Genomic DNA, 12,347 nt, shown 5'->3' with positions numbered 1-12,347 from the left:
TTATGCGGAAGATGATTTTTGATTTAAAGGTCTTTAGGGCTGCTTTAAAAGAGCTCATTGTGCGTGTGACTATGGTATTTGCAGAAACCACCTCGGGAACATTTTAAAAGAAGATTAAACCTTCATGGCTCAAGTAGATAATTGCCTATTGATGCTGCTAGAAAGGTGTTTCAGGGTAACTTATTTCTCTTTCAACAGTGCCATTAGTGTGAATGCTTGCCAAGAGAAACAAAAGTTGTCCAAATTCACCACACCCATGGAATAGTGGAGGAGTTTTCAGTTTTCTGTAGTAAATAGAGTTACCGAAGCATCACCTGATGTGATTGAAAATGGAAATGTAAAATGACACAATTCTACTGTGGCCTGGCTTGTATCAGGGAATGACAGATATGTAGGAGATCTGATATCATCAGGTGTAGCAGAGTAAAAGACTGAATTTCGTGCCATCGCATGCTTTAGTTGAGTTGAGGATAGTTCAGTGTTTCCAGATGCATCTGTCTTACTATGTAACCGACTGTACATCCAGTTTCATGCCAAGTGGTGGAAAGGAGGGCCAAGGGCACCCAGATACAATTGCTGCCCCCCCTCATAAAAATAACCAAAACATAGGCCTCTGTGGGGTGTTTTTAAATTTGAGAAGGCTTGTTCCTTGTATGTTTTGTTCCTTGTAATCAATGTAATCCTTCAAATTAAACCTTCATATTTATCTTTCTAGCTTGTTAACCTGCCTATATACTACAACATGTGGTTTATCATGCACTGTTTTCCTGCATATGCCACATAATTATGAAAATTTGTGTTTAACTCACAGATTTTGGAAGGCTGCAATCTCGTGACCAGTGCACTGATGGGAGTAAAGAAGGAAGTGGTCCCATAAGGAGGCAGGTTGGGTTTGTGAATGGGTCACAAAACATGAGACTTTACCCAGGAGACCAGCGTTCAAAACCATGTGAACTTTGAGACATTTGAAGGTACGGTGAACCGTGTTTCTTTTCCTAAATCTAACTACAGTAACTATTTGCCTAAACCTAACCTTCGTTACCTAACATTAGGTATGTAATTTAAAGTTGTTTTTTTTTTTTGATATCATATGAACTGTGGTGTGAGGATATGTTGATTACAACAGCATAAAAGAAAGCCTATGGCTTTTGGTGTTCCACCCCAAGGTTTTCAGTGGCCCCATCAGGCCACCCCTATGAAAAGTTTTTGGGGTAGCCACTGCACATCTCATCAGCTGGTGATATTCTGAGTAGATTCAGCTAAATCAGCATTATGAGTTGCTCCAAGTTGTGCTGTATGTTGATATTACCAATTTGGATTTGGCCGTTGTTCAACAGGTGTGAAATCCTGCTTGAGATTCAGAAAATAATTTATTAACAGTAGTTACACATACAATTTATTAACACAGGCGAGCCCAGAAAATATAAAAATACTCTCAATCTCACCTTTTAATTCAAGTATTGGTTCAACTGAAATGTCTTCAGAGCCTGTCACACCAGTACTCTGACGTTTCAATGTGTGAGGGCGGGTCGATGTGGAAGATTCCCTGAGTGTCAGATGGAGGAGTCTGAGGAGGACTATTGACCCCTGAGTCACTGTCAGGATTGGATATGGCATATTTCACCTGTGGCTTTTGGACAGGAAATGATGCAGGAGGTGGTGGCGCCTCAGCCTTGGGTTTGATGTTTTGAAAGTGTTGCAGACGCACCACCTCTCTATGCTCTCGTGTGCACGGCAGTAGAACAGACACGTCCTTGCGGAACTTGGAGCTCATGCCGAAGTATATGAGCGGGTTGTAGAAGCTGGCAGACTTGGCAAAGAGACGGGTAACGATGCTGGTTGTGCTTGGCACATGGAAGCCCCAGGCTGACCACATAGACACCACCGCATATGGGGACCAGGCCATGATGAAAGCTGTGCAGATCACAATGGAAATCTAGAAAGGAGCATGAGGGAACAATTGTCAGGGCTGAAATAATGTGAGAGGAGGTTTATTACACTCGGGGCACTTTTAAGTAAAGCTTTAAAGAGTCTCATTTTACTTTTTCAATCAAGTCTCTCCAGTAAAAAACCTCAGAAATAAACATTTTTTTTCTTACCCTTGTGACATCTCTCTCCACCTTCCTCTGACGGGCAGTGAGGAAACCATCAGCTGACATGGCGTTAGTGCTTTTCACTGTGTTGATGATGGAGACGTAGGAGAAGAGCATGATCATCACGGGGATGAAAAAGCAGAAGATGAGGATGGAGACGATGTAGGACTTGTGGATGGTGGAGTAATTGGCTTTGGACCAGTCTATCTCACAGGTGCCATAACCTCGATCTAAGGAACAGAGCATACAGAGGTCATACTGAGGCTTTTAAAATAAACTGTTGTGTAACTTTTCTTTTCTTTTTTAGGTTCTTGAGTGAGAACAGACCTGTGAAGCTGCCCCAGCCCAGTAGAGGAGCAACAGACCAAAACATTGCTCCAGTCCAAATGCAGATGAGCGATACGGCAATGGTGTTCATGCTGATACAGTAAGCTGCAGAAACACATATGATTCCAATATAATCTTTGCAAGTTATGAAAAATATGTTGTACTCCTTTGCTGTTGGAAAAGGTTAAATGTGATGACTTTGGCAAACACAGGACAGAAAAAGTGAGACGCTTGTAGAGATGCAGCATTCTTGACCTGTTATGAATGTCAAGATTGTGACATTTATTAAACAGTGAGGTCTTTTGTTATATTAACGGCCTTTGCAAACATCTGAAAAGAACCTTTGTTAACAAAGCACACATAGCTTTGTATTCAGGAGGAGAAAGAAAATCAATCAGTCTGCTCTACTTCTGAGCACTTATGTCAATATGATATTCAATAAATCCAGTGCAGATTGTGAGAAAGATAAGAGATGTACAGCCAGCGTTGTAGCAACAGTTTCTGGGACCTATGCATAAGCAGTTTTTGTAGCCCCTTTCACACGCGCTGTTATTCCGCCTCACCATTCCGTGTAAAAAGGCACAATTACCAAATGGATGGAAAGAGTTGTCTTTCGTTTAAGACGCCACAGGAGGTCTATGTAAAAGGGTCAGCTAGCAGGATGGGATTATGGACGGATTATGGGCGGGACAGATGTGATGTTTTGACAGCATGTTATGTGTGTGACCCATCACAGGAGATTTAAAAAGCAGTTAGCAGCAGTTAGTGGCTAGCGCAGAGATTTTTTTTACTGCCGTTTTTGCCTTTATTGGTAGGACAGTCATGTTAGATAGAAAAGGTGGGATGGCATTCATGTTGGAATTTAACCCCGGCCGCGACAGAGGCCTTAGCCTATATGATGCGCACACTCTGTCCAGTTTAAGGTATAAAGATCAGTCTTTCGACAGATTTATTCAGTTAATTTAATGTAGTTATGGCACCCAATACTTCGACATAAAAAGAAACGCAAACTTAACCTATCATTCCAGGCTTTTCATGTCCCCCCCCCTTCAACTGGGGCCCTGGGTATTAAGTCCCCCCACACGCACGCACACACACACATTTGGACCTTAAATCTTTTTTTAGATTTTCTGATTAAATCAATATCTGTTGCAGTAGTTGCAGTGGCACTCTGGCACATAATAAAGATGATGATACTCTACATTTTCATGTTTGTGAACAGCCACAAACACAGTAAAAACCTGTTTCCCAAGCAGACAACAGAGGTAGTTGCTCAACCCAATTTTCATATAATTAAGACATTCTTCAGCATCAGTTACACCTCAAAATAGAAAATGTCACCTCAAGTTAACTTAATGACATGTTGGCAAAATGTAAATGAAATTGCTGGAGACAAGTGGTAGTAATTTCCACAGCTGAGGTCCGTAATAAAGTTTCATTAGGACTGAAAAACAGTGCTTTTCTTTCAGATAAGAGCTGCTGGAATGTGAGGCCGGCAGAGTCGCCGGTTTGAAGCTTTCTTTATGTTCTTTCAGCTGAATTTAGGGAGGTTAAGTCTAACCTTTGTTTGGGTGGCATCCCTTGATGTATCTGGTGACGCTGATAACGGTCAAGGTGTTGATGCTTGCAAGGCCGAAGAGCAAGGTGAAGAAACCATCTACCTGGAAGAAAACCGAGAAGAGTTGGTACATCTTTAAAGTTAAAATTAAATGGTCATTTCAGCCCCTGGGCATATATCCATTGTCTGCCTAATTGCTCATAACCTTTGTCTGTTTGTTTTGTTTTGGACTCTATCAGATGGAGACACTATAGCTGAAGGGCACATCCTGCCTTTTGGCCAATATACTCCAGAACAGGTGCATTTCCACTGATGTGAGCTGCCGGATTTTTGCGCAATTAGCATTGGGGAATTTCATGAAAGCTGTTAACAGATTTGAGCTTGATTTTCACAAAAATCTGATGGAGAAAAAGTTCAACAAGCTTTTCGGCATTCAGTCCTTTGTTTGAGAAGATGATCTTTTAATCACAGCTCTCCTTAAAAGGACTTATGCTCTTGTGTTTCAGTCTGGCTCCAACTGTGCGAAACCCAGCTCCCTACTGTGCCACTTCCAGGTGACATGGATCAGTTAAGGTCTCTGATCACTCTCTTGATCTTCCTTGGTACTAATCCTATTAGTGTCAGTCAGCACGTTTTTTTCACCCTCGCCTTCTGCAGATTACTGGACGTCTGGACCAGTATGATTTTCATATAGCACATTTTCTATTTTTGTGATTAGAATCAAGGATGGTAGCTAATTGAAATTATGAGACTTTATCCTCCTCGATCATCTCACAGTGTAGAGTTTCACCTCTGCCTCTGTCTTGGCTAACAAGAAAAGATGTACATTTTGGATCACAGAAAAAGTACAGGAAAAGTAATGAATTAAAATCTGAGTGTTTATGTTTGTATTCCCCTTTGCAACATCAAAGGATCCCATAAGGCTCTATTATATTCAATAATGTCCTGTCCCATAGGGTGCAAAATACAGGGATCTGGCCCAGCTTGCAACTGTTCATGTCCCATCATGCTGCATGCAGTAATCTGCTAATGCTTCTCAAATGTCTGTCTCTTTCACCTTCCTGTTCCTTCACTCCTCTATCTCTGTCACCTCCCGCTTCCCCCTTATTTACCTCTGACGCTCCCTCTCTGAGCCCACCTCTCCCAGGGGAAGGTGAAATAAGAGGGGCGTACACTGCTGCTATACCAATATTTCTCCTTCACCTGAAAACCCCAGATTGGATGCCTGAGAGATGAGATCATCTCAGTGGCCTAGCAGCAGCAGACCTCCATTCACAATATCTCTCTTGCTCAGATTTTGGGGTTTACACTTCTGAGACTGAAAGTGTTCTGGTTACACCAACTTGTTTTCGTTCACTCGCAGATATCATGGTTTCCACTAGGGCTTGCCTTGAGCAAGAAAAATACCCTGGATGAATTCCAAGCTAAAGTATGACAACTATTTCATTTCAAGCTGAGGCTGTGAGATGAGGAAAACATTCAAATTCTTAGAAATTACACATAACTCATCTGTTAATTTAATACAAATTACTTGTCAAAATTGGGCAACATAAGATCATGTGATTGAATCATGCAGTCATGTCCGCCAGCTCTTATTTGTTTCCTGTTTGCTTGTTGACAGGTGTCATGCTGCTTGAAGAGTTTCCCCATTTAAAGGCCTCCACAACAGTAATCTTATTATAGATTTAACCTCCAGCCCACATGGCTACTAGCATAATCCTTTGCACATACACACATTCACACGCATACTCACTTTACTGTAAGACTTCCACAGATTCTTTTAATGTACTTTATTAATTGGGATTGGCCCAACCAAGAGAGCAGATGCATGTGTTTTTGCAACTCTGCACAGTCATCACTTTTGGGCCATTTCAAACCAGCGTTACAGGGATACCATAAATTGTTAATTCTACAAATTGCACCACAATTTAACATTTGGTGGGAACGCTAAACAAAATTGTATTGATAAGTACTGATAACAAATGACTCATTTAAATGATCTCTTTTAAATCAAGTATTGTCAAGGTGTGGCTTTTACCTGGCAGGTCCAGATCCAGGTGATCAAATACCCATCATCCTTCAAAATATTGAATATTTCTAGGATCCCTCGGGAGTAGCCAAATACGGAGATGCTGGCATCAGAGATGGCAAGATTTAAAGTGAGGAAATCTGTTGACTGAAGTGACGCCCGCTGCCTGTACAGGATGAACATCACTAAACTGTTTCCAAACCAGGACAGCCATCCTACAAAGAGACAAACATGAAGTATAATCCATGATTAGTCAGCCTCATAATGTTTGGTATAGTGTAGTGTATTATATTTTAAAATTGTAGAACTGTGTAGTGTAGTATAGTACAGTACACTACAGTACAGTGCAGTACAGTAGGACATGGCATGGTATAGTGTAGCATAGCATAGCATAGTATAGTATATATAGTAGTATGTGTGTGTAGTGTATGGCGTAGAAGGGTAGAGTATACAAATGTGGACCACATAATTTTATAGCATAGTAAAATAGAGTAAAGAAGAGAAGAACAGAGTAGATGTGTGTATGGTCACAGATTTTGATTTTGTAAAGTATTGTAAAGTATAGTTAAGTGCGAAAGAGTAGAGTTACAGTAGACCATAATATAGTAGTAGGATTAGAGAGCACAAACATCAACACTAGCAGAAAAGCACTTCTCATATTATTATTTATTGTATTACATTATATTATAGCACATACAGAATAGTAGAGTAGATAGTAGCACACAGTATGATATAGTATAGTATAGTATAGTATAGTATAGTATAGTATAGTATAGTATAACCCAGGTTAATATAACCACAAACATATAAAAGGTTAAATGATAATAAGTACGATGTAAGCAGATAAATGACAACTGTTTTCGTGTTAACTGATTTGACCAGTATTCATAACGGTGGTTTTGTAGAGTTTTGCGGTTTTACTTTGTGTACTGTTCCTTTAACAAATGCGGCAGACATCAGCCAATCACTGCAGACTCAGCGCCGCTTGCTGGCGACAGAGGAATAACGATAGAAAAACAGCGCAGTCGCAAACAAACAAGGAGGAGGAGAGGAGAAAAAGAAAATAAAAGTAAAGAAGCAAGTCGAGAGACATACTTTTTTTTATCCTGTCTACGGTTGCTGGATTCAGATTTTTGTTTTTGTTTTTAAAGAAGATTTGGTGAGTTGGAAACTATTCTCCTTGTGTCAGTTAGCGTCACTTCCTTGTTACTCAAGCTGAATTTAAAGCAGAAGTTTCTGCAGCTAAGCAAAGATGGCGCTACTATTTCAATTTCTTGTATTTTCCAGTCTTAGTGCAAAGTGAATTGAGAAACTACATGCAAGGCATGGTCAAGTTAAGCCTCGACAGTAAACTGAGGAAACGATGCATTCATGGTATGGTGTAGACCAGATTTAATGTACCATTTTAACTAATATTTAGTTGCTAATCCTCCTTCAGTTCTTCAGTTTGTTACAAGATATGAAAGACTTAAACATTCGTGTGTGTGTGTTGCCCTGTTGTACAACAGGTCCGTTTTTTTAGTTGTGAGGATCATTTGGTGTATGCACCATGACTTCCTTATAATACATCCATGGTATGCACACCTGAAGCTGGGGAAACAATATGGCGGGCCACCCATTTAATTGTTTTGGTTAGTTTTTCATTACATATATTTTTAAGTTTGATATGGTTTTAATATCTAGATTTGTGTTCTTTGATGGTGGTTTATGAGGACAATCTTTAAAAAAAACATGAATATAAAATTAAGCTAAAATAATTAGCTAATTAATTAGACTCTACAATATAAATAATAAAGTCCTTTAAGTGAAATGTTCCTGCCAAAATGTCTTTGAAGATCCAACTGAAAATCAGTTGTCATGTTTCTACCATGTTGTTGCAGAAGGTGCATCCACCTGTAGGGGACATCGTGCAGGATAGGCATCTGCTTCCACAAGACCAACCTACTCTTCGAGGATAAGGACACTGATTCACACACCTGGATCAAGGTAGGACTAAACTTTATGTATTTGGCAGCAGCGTGCTGGGGATCTTGTATGGAAAAAAAGACTGATTACACACTGAGATGTGAATTTTACATATATTAATCATACATATTGATCTGTGATTTCTTTTTTGTTTTGATTATTAATCCTGATTTAAAGTGTATTTTACTTTCCATTTGTTTTGTGCAGAATTGGAAATACAGAGAGGTTGTGCTACTGTGAATTCAAACTTGTGTACTAATGAAGTTATCTAAAGAGAAGGGAGCACTAAATATTTGAAACAGGCCTAAGTAAGATAAAAGAAAGTGAAATTAAAACTGAGTGAACGCAAGAAGAAGTGGGAACTAAAAAACAATTTAAAGGACCTTAAGTTCAAAATATCTCCTGAAATCAAATAGGATTAAAACAAACCCAAGTGAGATAAAATAGGAAAATCTTTAATTTTCTTGAGATCTGGGTTATATTTTGATCCACAATTCCCAGTGTGTACACATAAAATGTGTGATTCGGTTCCAGCTTGTGTCTATTCCTGCTTCTTTCTATACAAATAAGCCAGTAGTTCAACCATATCCATTGGTCTGTGGTCTGTTATTTCTGAGTGTTATTTAATAATTGCCCCTCATATCTAGTCTCTGGTCCTAGTTATCTGTAAATACCTACAGTGCTACAGTAGTAGAGTAGAGTAGAGTGGAGCAGAGTAGAGTAGAACATAGTCGTGAGTACAGAGTATTGTATGGAAACATACAATACATGGTGCTTAAAAGAGTCTAAAATTGAAGACACTACACTAAATGTAATTTAATTTATTCAGTACATCATAATGTATACTATATATACACCACAGTGTGGTATAGTATAGTGTTGGACTGATTAGTATAGTGTGTAGTGCAATATATATAGAATAGGATAGTATAGTGGCTTTTAGTGTAGTAAAGTGTGGTATCGTATGCTATCATATTGTGTACTGTAGCATTGTATCATATCTGACATCATATTGTATCATACCATATTTCACATTGTATAGTATAGTATAGTATAGTGTAGTATCCTACCATAGAGTAGCAATAGAGTATCTGTAGATTGGAGTATAATAGATTGTATAGTATAGCAAAGTTGAGACAATAGAGTGGAGTATAAGAGAGCAAAATGCAGTACAGCATAGTATAATAGAATACAGTAGAATAGCGCATAATGCAGTAGAGTGGAATAGAATTAAGTAGCATAGCAGTGCGGAGTACACTGTTATAGTATGTTGCGTCATACTGTTGCTATAGTTCCTGACCTCTATCATTGTGTTAGCTGCCAAACTACGAAGTAAAACTTCATAATTATGGAACAGACACCATCACCAACCGACACCAACATAGCAGAACTACTCTGTAGTTAAATAACAGTGACGAATAGCCAAGAGTATCTCTTGTCTTTTTATAATTCGGCCTGAGTTGCACAAAATCCCTTGACTGCATTAGTGGACGGGGACCAACAGACAAACAGTGTCACAAACACAGTCAAACTGTGTCAGCAGATCCATGAGGAACAACAGTTGTTTTTGTTGTTGACTCTTAAATAATGTGTGACTCTTTCTTGCTGGTATTCAGCCTACGGGATTTAAAGGACAATTCAGGATATTTTTGAAGGGGTGTATTTTTGGAACTACACAGTTATGGAGGTCAAAACAAGTTTGAAACTAAGAGGAAATATTTCAGGAAATATTTCAGTCCCAGTAGTTAAAATGCGCCATTTTGTAGACATTAATCAAGGGTTTTTGGATAATGCATTATGTTTTTAACATGGGCTTTCTCAAGGAGAAAATGAAAGTAATGACACTGTAAAATTAAGCACTGCAACCTTACATTTCAACTTAATATATAATACAGTATATGATGGTTGACTTACCCAACACTAACAGGTAGACTCCAATGATGGTCTCTCCTTGTTCGGACAGAGGTGGGTCAGTGTGCAGATTACTGAGGTTATTATTCCTCCATGGAATATTCACAACCTTCACAGGAAAACCCTTCATCGTTATTTCCATGGCCTGAGAGTCGATGCCAAGGCATGAATCCTTGCTGTCCTCTTCAGTAGCTCTGCTCTCCCCTGCTTCCAGTAGACACAACTATGTTACACCAGTAGGAATGAGGGGCCAGTTCATTTTAAATCCAGCTTAGACGCAGTCACTAATACCTCGCCACTCACTGTCCAAATGATTGCACCTGTAATCCTATCTTTTTCTTAGCTACTAAGCAGATAGAGATTTTGGGTGGAAATCCAAGCCAACAGGGGAATGTCTAGTCAGCTAGTTCATTAATGGAAATGATTTTTTATAGGATTTTCATTTCTCTTAAATTAATTAAAGTCCTAAGACTTATCTTACACAAAGACACCTTAAGACCCTCAGCAGAGTCCAAACCTACACCAAAGCGGACCTATTTATCAAATTACAAATTGCCTCCTTTGGGTATTTTTTTAATGATTTCTTTTCCTGCTGCGGTTTTCCAAGAATATTTTATGTGAATGCAACTGTGCTTAGCAGCCAACTCACAAATTGGATGTTGAAGTTTTCTGCCAAGACATCATCAACACAGAATAAGGATTAAAGTTATATATTAGATCCAACCTCCAGCTCCCAGCTTTCTGAGCATCTTAAAAAAGTAAAAAGCACTGATAAAAACATCCTTTCTAACTAAGTCTTTCACTTTTAAGCATGGCCGGATTATGAGACAATGGGCCCCTGGGCACAAATATGCAAAAGGCCCCACCACCCCTCCTACATAGGAGCAAGACACACAGACTTTGTGGTGGCTTCGCCTCTTTTTTGTTGTTTTGTGTCTCTTTGTAGTGATTTTGTGTTTGTTTGTGGTAGTTCTGCCCCTTGTAGTTCTTTTTGTGTCTCTTTGCAGTTCTTTTGCCCCTTTTTGTGGTCATTTTCAGTTTCTCCATTGCTCGTACGACCTGTGCCTGGTAGGACTGTGCAGTAATCAATCCATGCTCCCAAGTGCAAAATCCAGCATTTGTTGCATATGAAATATCCAAAGTTGTCTTAGCATAGTTGTCTTAGTGTAGTTGTCTTAGGCAGCGTTGTAGACAGTGATGGTCTGTGAGCCCCTTAAATGGATTGCAACATATGGACAGATAATTCTTTTCACTTTGTTATTAATTTATTCTGTTACGCCATTTTTAAAATGTTTTCTTGTCTCCTGTGATCAAATGAACTAAGCTACATTGCCCCTGTGATCTATGGTGGTTCTGCTCCATCTGTACTGCTTTCATCCATCAACGCAGTGTACGGACAGAAGGCTCTGTCCGTCTCCGTATACATGTCTAACATCGAGCAATACAGAGCATCAACTCTGCAAGACAGCCAGTAAGCGTGTTTCCCAAAATGTGTATTCCAGACCTCAACAATGTTGTTTGTTAAAGTAAAAGCCCTACAGACCCACATGAGGAAACATCTTGTCACTTTATTATTGTCCAGAGGAAGTGTGTAACAGTGTTGGTGAACAAGCTGTACAGTCTGGCAACAATTTACATCATACAACCCATTCAAAAAAATCCCTTTGTACTGCGCATATCAGTCTTGCAACAGCGATTACAAACCGGCTCCTCCTCTCTAGAGACATGCTCTAGTTTCTACTAATCACTTCCATTTAGAAAAGGTTCACACAGGTGATGACTTTAGTCCTGCCTGCATGACTGCACTTAGCTAAAATGTAGAGCCCATTCATCTTAATATACACTGAGGCCAGAAGTATCATGTGAAGTATAATTAAGTCAGTGTGAGCTAATGTGTGCACTGACAAATTGACTGTGCTCTGATGTAAGTGTGAGAGCATCTGGAACCCTTCCATGTGATTTACAGTGTTATATCACTTATGAGAGGAGAGTTTAACACATGCTGGTCCAGTTTCATTGATTAAAGTACTTTTGTTCATTGTAAACTCACAATTGCACCACATCTCCCCTCCTCCACCCTTCTCCTCTTCACACTGAGCTTCTCTGTGGCAACACACCTACCGAAGGGGTAACCTGAACCCCCCCACACCTCCCTCCCTTAGTCTGTGTTTAGATCACACTGTGCACCTTGTTTCCCTCCCCTGGCCGCCACAGAGCAGCTCTGCTGGCCCTCAGGATGTGGAGGGAAGGGTCGCTGCTGCTGCCAGATGCCTCGGTTCTTCCGAGTCCTCCTCATCAAACCTTTTCTTTGAGCCTCTGAAAGCCAGTCTGGAGAGAGTGACGGAGCTGAGGGGAAAGTGAACCTCTGACCCCAACTGTCACCCGTCCAGCAGCAAACACTGAACCCAGTCATCGCTCACCCCCACCTTCACGCAGAGACGCCACACGACATGGCTTTAGCTCT

The 12,347-nt window shown here is 39.9% G+C and overlaps 1 protein-coding gene across 1 annotated transcript; it reads right to left on the bottom strand.

The window, feature by feature from the left end:
* Positions 1-1,480: 1,480 nt before the first annotated feature.
* Positions 1,481-10,025, bottom strand: opn6a (opsin 6, group member a). The gene is made up of 6 exons (XM_042502753.1): positions 9,887-10,025; positions 6,017-6,222; positions 3,982-4,081; positions 2,421-2,525; positions 2,100-2,323; positions 1,481-1,936 (listed from the first exon to the last, which is right to left on the bottom strand). Exons 1-6 carry the CDS (start codon positions 10,023-10,025, stop codon positions 1,481-1,483), a joined length of 1,230 nt encoding a protein of 409 aa, XP_042358687.1.
* Between the last annotated feature and the right edge of the window lie 2,322 nt (positions 10,026-12,347).

Source organism: Plectropomus leopardus, chromosome 15, assembly GCF_008729295.1.
Source record: "Plectropomus leopardus isolate mb chromosome 15, YSFRI_Pleo_2.0, whole genome shotgun sequence".
Taxonomy (NCBI): Eukaryota; Metazoa; Chordata; class Actinopteri; order Perciformes; family Serranidae; genus Plectropomus; species Plectropomus leopardus.
This window is presented reverse-complemented; position numbering and strand designations above follow the sequence as displayed.

What these genes read in the sequence shown, in the direction of transcription:
- opn6a (XM_042502753.1), bottom strand. Translation starts at nt 10,025, where the DNA reads ATGGAAATAACGATGAAGGGTTTTCCTGTGAAGGTTGTGAATATTCCA. An exon ending in CCTGGATCTGGACCTGCCAG is followed by an intron (nt 4,082 to 6,016) that starts GTAAAAGCCACA and finishes GTTTTCTTCCAG; the next exon opens with GTAGATGGTTTCTTCACCTT. An exon ending in GGGATGCCACCCAAACAAAG is followed by an intron (nt 2,526 to 3,981) that starts GTTAGACTTAAC and finishes GTGTTTCTGCAG; the next exon opens with CTTACTGTATCAGCATGAAC.